Source organism: Erythrolamprus reginae, chromosome 9, assembly GCF_031021105.1.
Source record: "Erythrolamprus reginae isolate rEryReg1 chromosome 9, rEryReg1.hap1, whole genome shotgun sequence".
Classification (NCBI taxonomy): Eukaryota; Metazoa; Chordata; class Lepidosauria; order Squamata; family Dipsadidae; genus Erythrolamprus; species Erythrolamprus reginae.
In genome coordinates this window covers 30,960,807-30,980,845 of record NC_091958.1, presented here as the reverse complement: position 1 = coordinate 30,980,845, position 20,039 = coordinate 30,960,807, and the positions used below count along the sequence as shown (strand labels likewise).

The window sequence follows — 20,039 nt, the reverse complement described above, 5'->3', positions numbered from 1 at the left end:
TCTGGAAGTTGAAGTCAATTCCCAGCTGTGGAATTCTGGGAGTTGATGTCAATTCCCAGCTGAGGAGTTCTCAGAGTTGAAGTCAATTCCTGATTTGGGAGTTCTGGGAGTTGAAGTTAATTCCCAGCTGGGGAATTCTGAGAGTTCACACATCTTAAAATTGCCAAGGTTAAGAAGCAATAGAGGAATAAATGCGTATTTTGTGAAACAACCTTGCTTTGGCATTAACTTCCTCTGTTTCTCCTTTCCTTCTCCCCTCATCCCAAAACTTCCCTCTCCTCTTTTAAGATCACCCGAGATTACTCCTTCCTGGATTACATCCTCGGAGGCTGCCAATTAATGTTTACGGTAAGGATCTTGATGATTTTTTTCTTTCCATGAACGCTAACAACATAATCACTGTTGTGGCCTCTCGGTTAAATCTCAGCATTAATTAAAGCATCACTTACACCTGGAAGTTGAAAAAAAAGGTTTGTTTGCGTGGCCTGCAAAATTATAGGTCAAGCTCTGGTTCGACAAGATCCCGACAAGACATTTGCCACCCAGTTAGCAACATGTCGGGAGGATGAGCAATAGAGAAAAGGGGATGCATCGTGGAAGATCCAGGTGGGCACCCTGCGTGCTGTTCGGCCGAGGTCTTCAAATTTGGCAGCTAAAAATTTGAAATGAACTATGAAATGTTGAAATGAATAAACTTCACATTGAAAATTAAAGATAAAGAGGATTCGGAGTATTATACAATGTGGGGGAGATTTTATGAATGGATTGAAAGTAAAAATACTTAAAAATAGATAATTATTTGAAAACTGTCATAGAATTAGAAATTGGATGGTAGAAACTTGGATGACGAAAAGGCAGCATTAGATAGTTATGTTACACAAATCTAAAGTAGTTTAAGATTTATATTATTGTAAATATAAAATGCTTATTATTCGTTTCAGTTTAATTGTTGAAGTGATGGAGATATGATTGATGAAATGAAAATAGAATTTTAGGATGTTTTGTTAAGTTTTTAAGATATGAAAATTGTATATATAAATTATTTTTTTTCTCTACCTTAAAAAAATGAATGAAATGAAAACAAAACATCAATGCATATGTATGTATGTATGTATGTATGTATGTATGTATGTATGTATGTAGATTTTTCTGAGTTCGGGATTTGCCCCGTGTAATATTTTGAGTGTCTCTGCGACGTTTCGGTGAAATCACATTCACCATCATCAGGCTGAAATTTTAAGCTTCGTGTTGCTGTAAATATGGATATCCATATTTACAGCAACACGAAGCTTAAAACTTCAGCCTGATGATGGTGAATGTGATTGCACCAAAACGTCGCATAGACACTCAAAATATTACACGGGGCAAAACCCGAACTCAGAACAATCTACATACATATACCCGTGAAAATCTAAATGCCTCGTCATACAAACTTTTCGAGATACAAACCCGGGGTTTAAGATTTTCTTGCCTCTTCTTATAAACTATTTTCACCTTACAAACCCACCGCCGCCGCTGGGATGCCCCGCCTCCAAACTTCCACTTCTGTTGCCCGCGAATCACCTGTTTTTGCACTACTGGGATTCCTCTGAGGCTCCCCTCCATGGGAAACCCCACCTCCAAACTTCCATGCTTTTGTGATGCTGCAGGGGAATCCCAGCAGGGGAATCCAGCAGCACAAAAATGGGCGCTTCGCTGGCAACCGAAGTCCGGAGGTGGGGTTTCCCAGTGAGGGGAGCCTCAGTGAAATCGCAGCATCACAAAAACACAGAGGTCCGGAGGTGGGGATTCAAGGACTTCGATGTTTTTGCAATGCTGCGATTTCACTGATGCTCCCTTTGCTGGAAAACCCCACCTCCACGCTTCCGTTGCCAGCAAAGCGCTCGTTTATGCAATGCTGGGATTCTGCTGCTGGGATTCTGCTGCTGGGATTCCCCTGCAGCATCGCAAAAACACAGAAGTCCAGAGGTGGGGTTTCCCACGGAGGGGAGCCTCAGGGGAATCCCAGCAGTGCAAAAACAGGCGCTTCGGCTGGCAAAAGGGGGGAATTTTGGGCTTCCACGCATTAATCACTTTTCCATTAATTCCTATGGGAAACATTGTTTCGTCTTACAAACTTTTCACCTTAAGAACCTCATCCCGGAACCAATTAAGTTTGTAAGACAAGGTATCACTGTATATATATATATATATATATATATATATATATATATATATATATATATATATGTGTGTGTGTGTGTGTGTGTGTGTGTGTGTGTGTGTGTGTGTGTGTGTGTGTGTGTTTTTATGTCGGATCACCCTGGTATATTTTAAGGAATGTCACAGCTCCTTTTTTGCCTCTAGGCCCAACCCAGGACCACTACAAGGCAGTTAATATATTTTATAGCCGACAACTATATTCTGTATGTGTTAAATGTTTTTAGCTGGAATTTTAAAATTAAGGGAGACTAGGATGGTCCCATTTCGGCCTTGTTCTGGCCTCATCAGCTAGCCACACCCTTTCCTTTACTGGGATTCGATCTGGTGAACTCTGCCTTGTAAAGCAGAGAACTAGCAGTTAGAGCTATCAGATCAGAACCCTTCCAGCTCTGATAGCTCTAACTGCTAGTTCTCTGCTTTACAAGGCAGAGTTCACCAGATCGAATCCCAGTAAAGGAAAGGGTGTGGCTAGCTGATGAGGCCAGAACAAGGCCGAAATGGGACCATCCTAGTCTCCCTTAATTTTAAAATTCCAGCTAAAAACATTTAACACATACAGAATATAGTTGTCGGCTATAAAATATATTAACTGCCTTGTAGTGGTCCTGGGTTGGGCCTAGAGGCAAAAAAGGAGCTGTGACGTTCCTTAAAATATACCAGGGTGATCCGACATTAAAAAAACAAAACAAAACATATACCCCCTCCCTGGTACAGAGCTGGAAGGGTTCTGATCTGATAGCTCTAACTGCTAGTTCTCTGCTTTACAAGGCAGAGTTCACCAGATCGAATCCCAGTAAAGGAAAGGGTGTGGCTAGCTGATGAGGCCAGAACAAGGCCGAAATGGGACCATCCTAGTCTCCCTTAATTTTAAAATTCCAGCTAAAAACATTTAACATATATATATATATGTGTGTGTGTGTGTGTGTGTGTGTGTGTATGTATGTATGTATGTCACATTTTTTTTGCTGAATTTGAAAATTAAGGGAGACTAGGATAGATCTATTTCAGCCTTATTTTGGCCTCATCAGCTAGCCATACCCACTGGGACTTGAACCTGCAACTGTTGCCTTGTAAGGCAGAGAATTATCCTCTAGGCTACAGTATCCAATCCCTTCAGCTCTGCACCAGGGAAGGGTTACATATTTTTGTGTCAAATCACCCTGGTGTATTGAAGGAACATCACAGCTCCTTATTTGCCTCTCAGCCCAACCCAGGGCCATTTCCAAGGCAGTTAATTTTATTGATAGCCGACAATTCTATCTGTATGTGTCACCTTTTTTTTTGCTGAATTTGAAAATTAAGGGAGACTAGGATAGATCTATTTCGGCCTTATTTTGGCCTCATCAGCTAGCCATACCCACTGGGACTTGAACCTGCAACCTTTTCCTTGTAAGGCAGAGAATTTTTTTTTATTATTATTATTTATTATTTAGATTTGTATGCTGCCCCTCTCCGCGGACTCGGGGCGGCTCACAACAAGGCCTAAACAAATCGTAACAAATCCAAATCAATTTAAATATTTAAAAAAGTTTAAAAAGAACCCCAATATACTAACAAGCACACACACAAACATACCATACATAAATTGTACATGCCTGCGGGAGATGTTTCAGTTCCCCCATGCCTGACGACAGAGGTGGGTTTTAAGAACTTTATGGAAGGCAGGGAGAGTAGGGGCAGTTCTAATCTCCGGGGGGAGTTGGTTCCAGAGAGTCGGGGCTGCCACAGAGAAGGCTCTTCCCCTGCGGCCCGCCAACCGACATTGTTTAGTTGATGGGACCCGGAGAAGGCCCACTCTGTGGGACCTAATCGGTTGCTGGGATTCGTGCGGCAGGAGACGGTCTCAGAGATATTCTGGTCCGATGCCATGAAGGGCTTTAAAGGTCATAACCAACACTTTGAATTGTGACCAGAAATTGATTGGCAACCAATGCAGACTGCGGAGTGATGGCAAAACATGGGCATACCTAGGTAAGCCCATGACTGCTCTCGCAGCTGCATTCTGCACGATCTGAAGTTTCCGAACACTTTTCAAAGGTAGCCCCATGTAGAGAGCATTACAGTAGTCGAACCTTGAGGTGATGAGGGCATGAGTGACTGTGAGCAATGAGTCCCGGTCCAGATAGGGCCGCAACTGGTGCACCAGGCGAACCTGGGCAAACGCCCCCCTCGCCACAGCTGAAAGATGGTTCTCTAATGTGAGCTGTGGATCGAGGAGGACGCCCAAGTTGCGGACCTTCTCCGAGGGGGTCAATAATTCCCCCCCAGGGTAATGGACGGACAGATGGAATTGTCCTTGGGAGGCAGGACCCACAGCCACTCCGCTTTTATCCGGGTTGAGTTTGAGTCTGTTGACACCCATCCAGGCCCCAACAGCCTCCAGGCACCGGCACATCACTTCCACTGCTTTGTTGACTGGACATGGGGTGGAGATGTAAAGCTGGGTATCATCAGCGTACTGATGATACCTCACCCCATGCCCTCGGATGATCTCACCCAGCGGTTTCATGTAGATATTAAATAGCAGGGGGGAGAGGACCGACCCCTGAGGCACCCCACAAGGGAGAGACCTCGGAGTCGACCTCTAACCACCCACTAACACCGACTGCGACCGGCCAGAGAGGTAGGAGGAGAACCACTGAATAACAGTGCCTCCCAGTCCCAACCCCTCCAGCCGGTACAGAAGGATACCATGGTCGATGGTATCGAAAGCCGCTGAGAGGTCAAGGAGCACCAGGATAGAGGATAAACCCCTGTCCCGGGCCCACCAGAGATCATCCATCAACGCGACCAAAGCAGTTTCCGTGCTGTAACCGGGTCTGAAACCCGACTGCTGGGGACCTAGATAATCGGCTTCTTCCAAGGACCGTTGGAGCTGGAGCGCCACCACCTTCTCAACAACCTTCCCCATAAAGGGAAGGTTGGCGACTGGGCGATAGTTATTAAGTATGGCTGGGTCCAGGGAGGACTTCTTGAGGAGGGGGCGCACAAGCGCTTCTTTATAGAGAGTTGGAAAAACTCCCCTCCCCAAGGAAGCGTTGGTAATCTCCTGGACCCAGCTCCGTGTCACCGCCCTGCTGGCCGAGACCAACCAAGAGGGACACGGATCCAGTAAGCAGGTGGCGGAACTCACAGATCCAATGGCCTTGTCTACTTCATCAGGTGTCACCAGATCAAACTCTTCCCAGACAGGTGGACAAGTACGTGCCCCAGTCACCTCGACTGACTCATTGTCAGTCGACTCTGTTTCCCAATTGGTGTCGAGATCGGCCCGGATTTGAGCGATTTTATCAGCGAAAAACGTGTTAAAATCCTCGGCACTGCTCTGCAAGGGCTCCCCAACTCCCCCCTGATTAAGAAGGGAGCGGGTCACCCTAAACAGAGCGGCCGGGCGGGATTCCGCTGATGCAATCAAGGCGGCATGGTACGCGCATCTTGCCGCCTTGAGCGCCACTTTGTAAGTCTTAATAAAAGCTCTTACAAGTGTTCGATCAGATTCAGACCTACTCTTCCTCCATCGCTTCTCTAGACGTCTCTTCTGGCGTTTCAACTTCCCGGAGCTCCTCGTTGAACCATGGAGCTCTACGGGGTCTAGCGCCACAGAGAGGTCGCAAAGGCGCAATCCGGTCGAGAGCCTCCGCTGCGGCCTTGTTCCAGGCTTCCGCAAGAGACTCTGCCGAACTGTGGACAAGTGCCTCTGGTATAACCCCAAGCACTGTCTGAAAGCCCTCTGGGTCCATCAGGCATCTGGGGCAGAACATCTTAATTGGTTCCGCCTCCCTGCGGGGAAGGATTGGAGCCAGGAAGTCAAGCCATAGTAGAAAATGGTCTGACCATGACAAAGGCAATGCTTCTAAGCCCCTTAGTCTCAGACCATTACTCAGTGGCTCGGAAAGGAATACCATGTCAGGTGCGTGCCCTCCCTCGTGAGTCGGACCCTGTACTACTTGAGTCAGGTCCATGGCTGTCATGGTGGGCATGAACTCCTGTGCCAACCCAGAGGTTTTGCCGAGTGACGGCAGGTTGAAGTCCCCCAGGACAATAAGTCCGGGCAACTCCACCGCCAACCCGGCTACCTCCTCGAGTAGCACAGGCAGGGCTTTTGACACGCAGCTGGGAGGCAGGTATGTGAGAAATAAGCCCACCTGAACCCCTAAGTCCAACTTCATCAAGAGAGACTCGCAACCCGCAATTTCCGGAGCAATGAGTCCACGAACACCTCCCTCTGGGCCCAGCCAGGTTTCAGTAATACATGCCAGGTCGGCCTCCTCATCCAGGATCAAATCCCGGATGAGGAGAGCTTTATTTACCACCGACCTGGCATAGAGTAGCAGCAACCTGAGCCCAGGGCCAGAGTTACACTCATCACCAGTACCCAAGATTGGGCTCACGGAGCCAGAACAAGGGATCGTTATTAAGCAACGATCCCTCGTTCCCCTGGAATGGCTAACTCCATGGCCCCCGCCATATCTGCCTCTCCCCAGAAACACTGGAATATTCCGACCCTCTGCCACCCCAGAGATCGGTGCCCCTTCCTCTCCCGCCTCTCGAGCGTCAGGTGGGCCAGCATTCACACTATTCACATTGTTCATATACCTATCATCCCATCCACCCCACTCATTAATTTCATACATAGCAGCCATCCCACCCCAATCTTCCAACCTTGACCCTCCCCCCTCATTCCATTCAAATATACCATTCCCACCATTCCACCCTTGCCATTCATCCATCCTTAAAATCCCCACAATAATTCAATTAAAAATTAATTAATTAATATAAAACTAGTATTAAAATATATATAATTATAAAAATATAGGTAAAAAATATTCCAACTGGTCAATTAATTAATCAATTCAGCCAAGTTCATATAGATAACATCTGATCTAAAAAGTGAGTTCAAAGGATGTAAAATAGGACAAAGTCTGAATCCTGGGTATAAGCTCTGTCCTCCCAGGCTTTTTGGTAATGGCCGTTATCGTTGGCCAAATCTGTCTCTTTGCCGCTGTCATTGTTGTCATCTTCTCAGTGCTGGACATATCCACAGACCAGCACTTTAAAGGTTTTGTCTCTTTACCTCGGTTGGAAGTGTCTCCTGTTCTATCCTCTAGGCCAGCGTTTCCCAACCGGTGTGCCGCGGCACACTAGTGTGCCGCAAGACATGGCCAGGTGTGCCGCCAAGCTCCAGCTGAGTGGGGTGCTGCCAGTGCAGTGATCCCTCGAGTTTCGCGATCTCGAGTATCGCGAAACGCTATATCGCGAGTTTTCAACCCGGAAGTAAACTCCACCATCTGCGCATGCGTGCCCTTCCACGCATGCGTAGATGGTGGAGTTTCCCCGCCGGGCAGAGGCTTCCCTGGGTCTTCCCCCTCTTGCCCCGGTAAGACAGCGGCGCACGCGGGAAACCCCACCTCCGCCTCCCAGCTGGGAAGCGGAGCCGGCAACAGCGTGGGCGGGCGGGCGGCGCGCGCGAGCCTGGGGACACCCTAGCTCTGCGCGCGTTGCTGGGGAAAGCGCGCGTGCTTGGGGACACCTCACCTCCGCCTCCCAGCTGGGAAGCGGAGCCGGCAACAGCGTGGGCGGGCGGGCGGCGCGCGCGAGCCTGGGGACACCCTAGCTCTGCGCGCGTTGCTGGGGAAAGCGCACGCGCTTGGGGACACCTCACCTCCGCCTCCCAGCTGGGAAGCGGAGCCGGCACAAGCGTGGGCGGGCGGGCGGCGCGCGCGAGCCTGGGGACACCCTAGCTCTGCTTCCCAGCGCGCGCACGTTGCTGGGGAAAGCGCGCGCGCTTGGGGACACCTCACCTCCGCCTCCCAGCTGGGAAGCGGAGCCGGCAACAGCGTGGGAGGGCGGGCGGCGTGCGAGCCTGGGGACACCCTAGCTCTGCTTCCCAGCGCGCGCGCGTTGCTGGGGAAAGCGCGCGCGCTTGGGGACACCTCACCTCCGCCTCCCAGCTGGGAAGCGGAGCCGGCAACAGCGTGGGCGGGCGGGCAGCGCGCGCGAGCCTGGGGACACCCCACCTCCGCCTCCCAGCTGGGAAGCGGAGCTAGGGTGTCCCCAAGCGCGCGCGCACCCAAGTGCGAGCAACGGGGTGGGCGGGCGAAGGGCGGGCGGCAGTGGAAGCAAAAACACCATCTGCGCACGCGCAGATGGTGTTTTTACTTCCGCACCGCTACTTCGCGAAAAATCGATCATCGCGAGGGGTCCTGGAACGGAACCCTCGCGATGATCGAGGGATCACTGTACTTCCGTCCTGGGGCTCCCGCTCGCAGCTGTCCCCCGGCTCCTGCTCGATGCTGCGGTTTTCAGCGCTCTCCTACTGGGCCCCAAAGAAGGAAGGCAGGAAGAAGGAGAGCTCCATTCTTCGCGCCTTTTTCCCGCCTTCCTTCTTTGGGGCCCAGCAGGAGAGCGCCGAAAACCGCGGCATCGAGCAGGAGCCGGGGGACAGCTGCGAGCGGGAGCCCCAGGATGGAAGCTGGAGCTTCTCTGGCGTCGACGGCAAGTGTCCTTTGTGGCCCGGCAGGAGGGCACTGGCGATGGGAGCAGGGGGGGTGGCCGCAGCGGCCGCAGGCAGTCGCAGGCAGATAGCGGCGGTGAGAGGGATCGCTCTCTCTCTCTCTCTCAGCTGACTGCAAGCGGGAGCCCTGACGGTGGCGGTTGGATGTGCTGCTGGACGTCGTACATGCTGGCACTGCGTGCCTGGCATATACGGTGTCCAGCAGCACGTCCAGCTGCCGCCGTCAGGGCTCCCGCTTGCAGTCAGCTGAGAGAGAGAGAGAAAGAAAGAGAGACATATAAGAGAGGCAGAGAGAGAGAGAAAGAGAGACATAGCAAGAGAGGCAGAGAAAGAGAGACAGAGAAAGAAAGAGAGACAGCAAGAGAGGCCTGAGAAAGAGAGATAGAGAAAGAGAGAGAGAAAGAGAGACATAGCAAGAGAGACAGACAGAGAGAGAGAGAGAAAGAGAAAGAAAGAGAGACATAGCAAGAGAGACAGAGAGAGAGAAAGAGAGAGAAAGAAAGAGAGATAGCAAGAGAGGCAAAGAGAGGCAAAGAGAAAGAAAGAGACATATAGCAAAACAGTGAAAGAGAGAGAGAGAGCAAGAGAGAGAGAAAAAAGCAAGAAAGAGATAGCAAGAGAGACAGAGAGAGAGAGAGCAAGGGAGAGAGAAAGACATAGAGGAAGGGAAGGAGGGAGAGAGAAAGAGAGCAAAAAAGAGAGGAAGAAAGAAAGAAAGAAAGAGGGATGGAGAGAGAGAAAGAAGGGAAGGAAGGAAAAGAGAGAAAGAGGGAGAAATAGAGCGAAAGGGAGGAAGAGAGAGGGTTTTTTTGTCCAAACTTTTCTTTAGCCCGCCCCCCCGCCCCCCGTCCCCTTTCAGTGTTCCCCAGGATTTTGAAAATATGAATAATGTGCCACGGCTCAAAAAAGGTTGGGAAACACTGCTCTAGGCTACAGTATCCAATCCCTTCAGCTCTGCACCAGGGAAGGGTTACATATTTTTGTGTTGAATCACCCTGGTGTATTGAAAGAACATCACAGCTCCTTATTTGCCTCTCGGCCCAACATATATATATATAGAGTGTTCCCTCAACTTTCATGGGAGATGCGTTCCGAGACCACCTGTGAAAGTCGAATTTCCACAAAGTAAAGATGTGGAAGTAAATACACTATTTTTGGCTATGGACAGTATCACAAGCCTTCTCTTAACACTTTAGAATAGAATAGAATAGAATAGAATAGAATTTTTATTGGCCAAGTGGGATTGGACACACAAGGAATTTGTCTTGGTACATATGCTCTCAGCGTACATAAAATAAAATATACATTTGTCAAGAATCATGTGGTACAACACTTAATGATTGTCATAGGGGTCAAATAAGCAATGAAGAAGCAATATTAATAAAAATCTTAGGATATAAGCAACAAGTTACAGTCATACAGTCAACATGGGAGGAAATGGGTGAAAGGAATGATGAGAAAAACTAGTAGAATAGAAGTGCAGATTTAGTAGAAAGTCTGACAGTGTTGAGGGAATTATTTGTTTAGTAGAGTGATGGCGTTCAGGAAAAAAACTGTTCTTGTGTCTAGTTGTCTTGGTGTGCAGTGCTCTGTAGCGACGTTTTGAGGGTAGGAGTTGAAACGATTTGTGTCCAGGATGTGAGGGGTCAGTAAATATTTTCCCCGCCCTCTTTTTGACTCGTGCAGTATACAGGTCCTCAATGGAAGGCAGGTTGGAAGCAATTGTTTTTTCTGCAGTTCTGATTATCCTCTGAAGTCTGTGTTGATCCTGTTGGGTTGTAGCACCAAACCAGACAGTTATAGAGGTGCAGATGACAGACTCAATGATTCCTCTGTAGAACTGTATCAGCAGCTCCTTGGGCAGTTTGAGCTTCCTGAGCTGGCACAGAAAGAACATTCTTTGTTGTGCTTTTTTGAAGATGTTTTTGATGTTAGGTGACCATTTTAGGTCTTGAGATATGATAGAACCTAGAAATTTGAAGGTCTCTACTGTTGATACTGTGTTGTCTAGTATTGTGAGAGGTGGAAGGGTGGAAGGGTTTCTCTTAAAGTTTACCACAATTTCTACGGTTTTGAGTGTGTTCAGTTCTAGATTGTTCTGGTCACACCACAAGGATAGTTGTTCAACTTCTCGTCTGTATGCGGATTCATCATTGTCTCGAATTAGTCCGATCATTGTTGTATCATCTGCAAACTTCAGTAGTTTAACAGATGGATCATTTGAGATGCAGTCATTAGTGTATAGAGAGAAGAGAAGTGGTGAGAGTACACAGCCTTGGGTGGGCACCTGTGCTAATTGTACATGTATCTGATGTGATTTTTCCTAGCTTCACCTGCTGCTTCCTGTCTGTTAGGAAGCTTGTGATCCACTTACAAGTGTGTTCAGGTACCGCTAGCTGATTTAGTTTGGTTAAGAGAATGTCTGGTACGATGGTATTGAATGCTGAACTGAAGTCCACAAAGAGGACCCTAGCATAGGTCATTGGAGATTCAAGATGTTGAAGGATGTAGTGTAGAGCCATATTAACAGCATCATCTGTTGATCTATTTGCTCGGTATGCAAATTACAGTGGATCCGTGATGGTTTTCAAGTGAAACATCACTAGCCTTTCAAAGGTTTTCATAACTACAGATGTTAGAGCAACTGGTCTGTAGTCATTCAGTTCCTTGATGGAGGGCTTCTTTGGCACTGGGATGATAGTCGAGCGTTTGAAGCAGGAAGGAATATAGCACAACTCTAGTGATTTGTTGAAGATTTGGGTGAAGATGGGGGCCAATTGGTCAGCACAGACTTTTAAGCAAGAAGGAGTTATCTTGTCTGGGCCTGGTGCTTTTCCGGGCTTCTGTCTGAGAAATAGATCTTTCACTTCCTTTTCTGTGATCACTAGGGGTTGTAAACCCAATGGGATGGGTTCAGTTGTAGAAGATTTAGCTATTGTTGGTGTGTCTGGGATGGAGGTTGTGCAGATAAGTGGTTGAGGTTTCTTTTCAAACCTGCAGTAGAACACATTCAGGTCATCTGCCAATTGCTGATCTCCTTCAGCTTGGGAAGGTGGTTTGCTGTAACAGGTGATGTTTTTGAGAGTTTTCCACATGTTTGCTGGTTCATTTGTTGAGAATTGATTCTTTAGCTTTTCAGAGTAGTTCCTTTTTGCTGCTCTGATCTCCCTTTTTAATATATTTCTGGCCTGATTGTACAGCATTCTATCACCTTTCTGTAGGCTTCCTCTTTGGAATGACGTAACTGCTTGAGTTTGGCTGTGAACCAAGGTTTATTGTTACTGTATATTTGCAAGTTCCTGGTTGGTACACATAGGTCTTCACAGAAGCTGACATATGATGTTACAATATCTGTGAGTTCATCTAGATCTGCTGAGGTGTCTTTAAAAATATTCCAGTCTGTGCAGTCAAAGCAAGCCCTAAATTACAATTTCCCATTCCCTTAGCAACCATTTAGATTATTACTCACCATGTTTATTTATTAAAGTTTATTTAAAAAAATATTTATTAAAGGCGGACAAAAGTTTAGCAATGACATATGACATCATTGGGCGGGAAAAACCGTGGTATAGGGGGAAAAACAGCGAAGTATTTTTTTAATTAATATTTTTGAAAAACCGTGGTATAGACTTTTCGCGAAGTTCAAACCCGCGAAAATCGAGGGAACACTGTATATATATGCATTGATGTTGTGTTTTCATTTCATTCATTTTTTTTAAGGTGGAGAAAAAAAATAATTTATATCTACAATTTTCATATCTTAAAAACTTAACAAAACATCCTAAAATTCTATTTTCATTTCATCTGATCCCTTCAGCTCTGTACCAGGGTGGGGCTATATGTTTTTTATGTCAGATCACCCTGGTATATTGAAGGAACGTCACAGCTCCTTTTTGCCTCTAGGCCCAACCCAGGGCCCTTTCAAGGCAGTTAATTTATTCATAGCCGACAACTATATTCTGTATGTATCACATGTTTTTTGCTGAAATTTTTAAAATTAAGGGAGACTAGGATGGCACCATTTTGGCCTTGTTCTGGCCTCATCAGCTAGCCACACCCTTACTGGGATTTCATCCGGCAGCTTCTGCCTTGTAAGGCAGAGAATTAACCTCTAGGCCACCAGACCTGATCCCTTCAGCTTAATTTTAATTTAATTTAAAAAACTTCAGCAAAAAACACGTGATGCATACAGAATATAGAACAAGGACAGAAGCACCAGCCTGAAGATGACGAGTGGGACCTCGTCGAAATGTTGCCAGAAATTTCTGAATCCTACACGGGAAGAAACCCGAATATACCAAGACTGTCATACCTGTACCCATGAAAATCTACGAAAACAAATATATATAGAGCTGAAGGAATTGGATACTGTAGCCTGGAGGATAATTCTCTACCTTACAAGGCAAAGGTTGAAGGTTCAAGTCCGGTGGGTATGGCTAGCTGATGAGGCCAAAATAAGGCCGAAATAGATCTATCCTAGTCTCCCTTAATTTTCAAATTCAGCAAAAAAAACATCTGATTGATATATATATATATATAAATGTATGTATGTATGTATGTTTGTTTGTTTGTTTGTTTGTTTGTTTTTTTAATGTCGGATCACCCTGGTATATTGAAGGAACGTCACAGTTCCTTTTTGCCTCTAGGCCCAACCCAGGGCCATTTCAAGGCAGTTAATTTATTCATAGCCGACAACATGTGATACATATATTCATAGCCGAAAACGTGATACATACATACATACATATATATATATATAGTTAGGCATTGATGTTGTGTTTTCATTTCATTCATTTTTTTAAGATGGAGAGAAAAAAAATTGATACCCCCAACCACCGTTCCCTGTAGGCTGCGCACGTGAGCGCGCGCGCACCCCAAAATACCGGGTCGCGCGCCCTTTTCCATGGGCGCGCAGTCCCCATTTTCCATGGGCGCACAGTCCTGCGGGGGCGGGGAGGCGCCGGCAGCAGAAGGGAAGGGAGCCGCAGTCGCCCCTGCCTCCCCATGTTGCTTCTGGCCCCCTCGGCCTTTCGTCACTGCCCCCTGCCCGATCCGCCCCCTCTGCTCCGCCGCCTACCTTTGGGCGCGGCTCCTCCGCACCCGGAACGCACGCCCTGCCCGTCTCAGTCCCTTTGCTGAGAGCACTTTCATCCCGGGCTCTCAGCAAGGGGGTTGCAGGAGAGGCGGGGCAGGTTGCGCACGCTCCCTATCTCCATACCAGGCCACTCGGAACATTCAAAATAAGAAACACTTTCGCCAGCGAAGGCTTTTCTTATTTTGAATGTTCCGAGTGGCCTGGTATGGAGATAGGGAGCGCGCGCAATCGCGCGCGCCCCCCAACATTGAATATTACCAGCCTCCGCTGAGAAGAACGGAGAGAGAACGAGAGTGAGTGAGAGCAACAGACAGCAAGATAGAGAGAAAGTGAGAAAGAGAGAGAGAGAGAAAGGGGGGAGAGAAAGAGATAGCAAGAGAGAGAACAAGAGAGAGAAAGAGTGTGAGAAAGAAAACAAGAAAGAGTGAGAGAGAGAGAGAAAGCAAGAGAGGGAGAAAGTGAGAAAAAGAAAGAGACCAAGAGGGGGAAAGAGAGAGAAAGAGAAAGAAAGAAAGAAAGAAAGAGAGAGATGAGAGAGGAAGGAAGAGAGTAAGAGAGAGAGACAGAGAAAGCAAGAGAGAGAAGAGTGGAAGGAAGACATAGAGAGAAATGATAGGAAAAAGGGGAGAAAAGAGAAATGAGAAAATGATTGAGGCAGAGAATGACAGGAGAGAGAAACAGAGAGAGAAGTGACTTGATTTAAAGCATATGGTAAAAGCACTTAAATAATAACAGAGAAAAAAAACCCAGCCCTCACCTGTTTTTATTAATAGTTATGTTTTTGGTTTTGCTGGTTGATTTAGTTTTAATAGTAATGGATTTTGGGTTTTTTAAAATTATTAATTTATTTTAATAAAAGGGATTTTTTTCTTGTTTGTTTGTTTGTTTGTTTTTTTGTTTATTTATTTATTTATTTATTTATTTATTATTCTATGCTGCCCAGTCCCAAAGGGACTGTCGCTCAGACACTATACTTTTCCGCCCACACCGAAAAAAAATTAGAGGGTACATTGCCCCCAACTTGGCAACTTTAAGACTTGTGGACTTTAATTTCCAGAATTCTCCAGCCAGCAAGTTTGGGGATCTCTGCCTTAAATCTTTCTCAGCTGGGGAATTCTGGGAGTTGAAGTCCACAAGTCTTAAAGTCTGTGCTATACAGGTAAGTCCTTGACTTGCAACAATTCATTCAGTGACTGTTCAAAGTTACAACATCTCAGGAAAAAAAAGACACATGACTATTTTTCACACTTTTTACCATCCCCATGATGGTTGCCCAGTGTCCCAGGATCCTGTGCTCAGCTTTTCTGACCTTACGGCCGTGATGGCAAACCTTTTTTGTTTCGTGTGCCAAAGGGGGCGTGTGTGGATGGGCTAGCATGCGTGCAAGTGCTTACCCACACACACACACATGTGCAACCTCTATGTGCTGCCCCCCGCGCATGCACACAAGCCTTTCTGAAGCCTGGCAGGTGGGAAAAAATGCCCCAAATGGGCAAACCGGAAATTTCAGGAAAACACACTTCCGGTTTGCCCCTTGTGCTGTTTTTTGCACTTTGGGGTTTCAGGAAGCTTCCCTGAACCTTCCGGAGTACAAAAACAGTACAACAACAAACTGGAGGTGCGTTTTTCTTAACTGCTGGATTGTCCATTGGACGATTTTTGTTGCCTACAGGGCTTCAGCTTCCCTGAAGCGTCTGGAGGGTGAAACGGCCTTTTCCAAGGCCAAAAATCATCTGGCCAGCGCACACATGTGCACTGGAGCTGAAACATGGTAAAGTCTCATGTGCCCTCCGATATGGCTGCATGTGCCACCTGTGGCATGCATGCATAGATTCACCATCACAGTCCTGTGACAAGCAGAAACAACGAGGAAGCCATATTCACTTGGCCACCAGTTACTAATTTAAGGAATTCAGTGATCCCCTTGGCAAAACGCACTTAATGGGGCAAAACGCACTTAACTCCTTTCTTGCTCGCATAGAAATTTTGAGCTTTATTATAGTTGTTAAGTTAAACACTACCTTTACATAATAACAGAGTTAGAAGGGATCTTGGAAGTCTAGTCCACCCCTTCTTCTAGCAGAAGACCGTGGACCATTTCAGACAGGTTGTTGTCCAAATTCTTAGAAACCTCCAGTGATAGAGCGCCCACAATTTCCAGAGGCGAGCTGTTCCACCGATTAATTGTTCTCACTGTTAGGAAGTTTCTCTTTAATTCCAGGTTGCTTCTCTCTCTGGTTAGTTTCCACCCATTGTTTCTTGTCCTGTCCTCTGGTGCTTTGGAGAATAGTTTGGCCACTTCATCACTGCAATTCAGATTGTTGTTGTCTCAAAGTTCAAAACAACCCAGTGACAGCAATCCAGTCCCTGGGATTTAAGGAATGCAACCCAGCACATCTACGCATTCACTTTATTTGACCTAAGAACCCCCAGCCAGGCTGAATTTGCTTTGGCCCAAATGCACTGACTATATATCTTATGATTTCTTATGCACATTTCCTTGATAACCTCATTACTTGAGCAAATGAAGAATTATATTCCAATTAGGCAGATAGCGATGAGATAAAGCATGCTCTTGCCTAAGGCAGGACATCCAAATTCCTTTCAGACATTTGCACTCTTAGTTAATTTGGGACATTGTGTCCCCGAAAAGTTTGGCCAAACGTCTTTGACCAAACCAGGAACTGGGTTCAGCTTGGAGGGCAGTACCACTCAGACGGACTCGGCAGCCCAAATACTGAAGCAAAGGAAGTTTAAGTTACTGCTGAATTAATCTATCACCGCATCCCTCTACAATATAGTGTCTATTTGAAGTAGCAGGCAGAGGGAAGACGTTGGGAGTATCTATCTATCTGTCTGTCCGTCCGTCCGTCCGTCTATTTGATTTCTATGCCGCCTAATCCCAATGGGACAGAGGGTGGCTTACTACAATATAAAAATACAAATTACAATGATAAAAGAAGTCAAATATAAATGTTAAAACAACAAAACCTGTTATAAAAACCAAAACACAAATAATCCAATCAACATACATGCATACCACTCAATACAATTTGGCCGTGAGAGATGTAAATGTTCACGGCCCCTAGGTCTTCACAGCCTTTCGGTAGACCAGGAGGGGGGGAATAGTACAGATATTGGTGGGGGGGAGTTGGTTCCATAGATCCGGGGCAGCCACCGAGAAGGCCCTTCCCCGCAGTCCCGCCGGCCTGCATTGCTTAGTCGACGGGACCTGGAGAAGGCCAACCCTGTGAGATCTTATTGGTCTCTGGGAGGTATACAGTACGAGATGGTCCCATAAATAGTCTGGTATTAAGCCATTATAATTAATTATACTGTAATGTAACATAATATAACATAGTATAATATGATATGATGATATATTATGATTTTATATTATATTTATTAACAAATATAATTATTGTTAGGTTATGTTGTGTGTATGTTATCTGTGGGCTGTCAGGCTCCTGAATGAAAAATAATGACAAAAACAAAGTGCGATTGACTGGCGGGGCTGGCGCGAATCGCAATCCGTTCACATGGAGGAGTAGGACTGGGTGTATGTTAGGATTCACTGGGATTTCCTGTCTTTCCCTGTGAGTTGCATTACGTTGGGGGGCGCAGAAGGGAGGTTCAATCAACCTCACTGTACACACGCAGTACTCTGACAATAAAGGTTTGAATTTTATGCTCTGCTATTCTGTGCTATATTATTATAATCTATATCATGATCTGTGACCTATTATTTTCTGTACACTGTGAGCTTATGCATCAGGAACAAATTCCTTGTGTATCAAATCACACTTGGCCAATAAAAAATTCTATTCCAATAATTATTCTAACATAATGATACTAATATTAGTTCAACCATTTGGGGAAAGAGATACACTTTAATTTATTTACATCCAGAGCTGGCAGTTTTTCCCATGGCTTTGGAAATAACTGATGGTAGGAAGTGTATGTTTTTAAATTTGGGGTTTTTAGGGGTTTTTTTAGATTGTTTTAATATTGGACTTCTGAATTGGTTTTTGTATTTCCTATATGATGTGAGCCGCCCTGAGTCCTTGGAGAAGGGCGGCTCATAAGTTTGGTTAATAAATAAATAATAAATAAGTCCATAATATGTGTGCTTAGACTAGGTTTTCTCATTTTTATTCCTTAGCTTTTGGTAGTTCTTGTTTGAACTTAGAAGCTAAGCAGAGTCTGGTCCGATCAGTATTTGAATGGGAAGCTACTGAAGGAGATGACCAGGTCAAACGTGAGGATGGGGTCAAAGGCATTCTCAGTTTGGAGTCCCAGTGCCTCTGAAAGAAACCTAAGTCCAGCCCCCCTTGAGATTGGTTGACTCATGTAGTGGCGGCAATTCGTCTTCTCCATTAGTAGATCAGTAGTTGTATTAGTAGATTATTAGATCAAGAAGCATCATTAATAAAATACCTGAACTCCTTCTCTTACTACAAACTGCTAAATTCGACATCATATTTATCTGCAAAACATGGTTAAATGAATCCCTCCCTGACTCCGTTATCATAGTAAGTGACTATCAAGTTTACCATTCTGACCGTGAATCCCGCAGAGGAGGTGGTGTTGCAATCTTCTACAAGAAATCACTCAACCTTTAAAAAATGCAAGTTAAACAAGAACTTTATTCCTGAAACCATCTTCTGTGAACTGACTTTAGAGACTACACTTCGCTTCTTTCTATGTTATAGAGCTCCAGATTATGATTAGAAAACCATCTCTCAGCCGTGGCGAGGGGGGCGTTTGCCCAGGTTCGCCTGGTACACCAGTTGCGGCCCTATCTGGACCGGGACTCATTGCTCACAGTCACTCATGCCCTCATCACCTCAAGGTTTGACTACTGTAATGCTCTCTACATGGGTCTACCTTTGAAAAGTGTTCGGAAACTTCAGATCGTGCAGAATGCAGCTGCGAGAGCAGTCATGGGCTTACCTAGGTATGCCCATGTTTCACCATCACTCCGCAGTCTGCATTGGCTGCCGATCAATTTCCGGTCACAATTCAAAGTGTTGGTTATGACCTTTAAAGCCCTTCATGGCATCAGACCAGAATATCTCCGAGACCGCCTTCTGCCGCACGAATCCCAGCAACCGATTAGGTCCCACAGAGTGGGCCTTCTCCAGGTCCCGTCAACTAAACAATGTTGGTTGGCGGGCCCCAGGGGAAGAGCCTTCTCTGTGGCGGCACCGGCTCTCTGGAACCAACTCCCCCCGGAGATTAGAACTGCCCCTACTCTTCCTGCCTTCCGTAAACTCCTTAAAACCCACCTTTGCCGTCAGGCATGGGGGAATTGAAATCATCTCCCCCTGGGCACGTTTAATTTATACATGGTATGCTTGTGTGTGTGTGTCTGTTAGTATATGGGTTTTTTTAAATCTTTAAATATTTTAATTAATTGGATTATTTATGATTTGTTTCACTTGTTGTGAGCCGCCCCGAGTCTTCGGAGAGGGGCGGCATACAAATCCAAATAATAAATAAATAAATAAATAAATAAATAAATGATATCACACACGCGAACAAACTAACCTCACTACTAACGTGGGCAAGCTCCCAACCTCATCCTCTTATATTTCTTGGAGACTTAAACCTTCCACATATAAACTGGATCCTAAACAAATGTTCCACTGAACCCATACATTCAACCCTTTACAATGCCATTACTAGCTTAGGACTATATCAACTAGTTACTAACAACACTAGACTTAACAATTGTCTTGACCTCAGTCTACACTTAATTTACTGACTACAAATAAAAGAACCCTTTTCTAACAGTGACCATAGCATGATTGAGTTTTACCTAAACATACACCCTCACAAAAACCATCTTAACAAAAAGACAACCAACTATAACTTCAAAAAGGCCAGTTAACACCTCATCGAAGCCTACCTCTCACCTCTCGACTGGCACACAATTTTCTCTAATTGCATCACTACTGAAGGCCACTACAATATGTTTTTACTTGAAATCCAAAGAGTCATCAAATTATACGTACCACTAATATTCACCAAAACTAAGAAAAACAAATTACCCATAAAAATAAGAAAGCTCCAAACCAAAAAAAGAACTCTTTGGCGCCAAAATAAAGCAGGCCATGTTTCAAACTTTAAAAGCCGCTATAAAAATTTGTGTCACCAAATAAAGACTGAATGTACCAATTATCACATCATCCAAGAAGAAAACCTTCTACGGACAAAGTCTACTCG

The 20,039-nt window shown here is 45.7% G+C and overlaps 1 protein-coding gene across 2 annotated transcripts in view; it reads left to right on the top strand.

Annotated features, from left to right (window-relative positions):
* CPNE2 (copine 2) overlaps positions 1-20,039 on the top strand; it is a 267,144-nt gene that overhangs the window by 190,258 nt on the left and 56,847 nt on the right. For both annotated transcript variants that reach the window (XM_070760761.1, XM_070760762.1), the window contains one exon: positions 289-348. In XM_070760761.1, the coding sequence (XP_070616862.1) occupies positions 289-348 (60 nt within the window). The remainder of the gene's footprint in view (positions 1-288; positions 349-20,039) is intronic.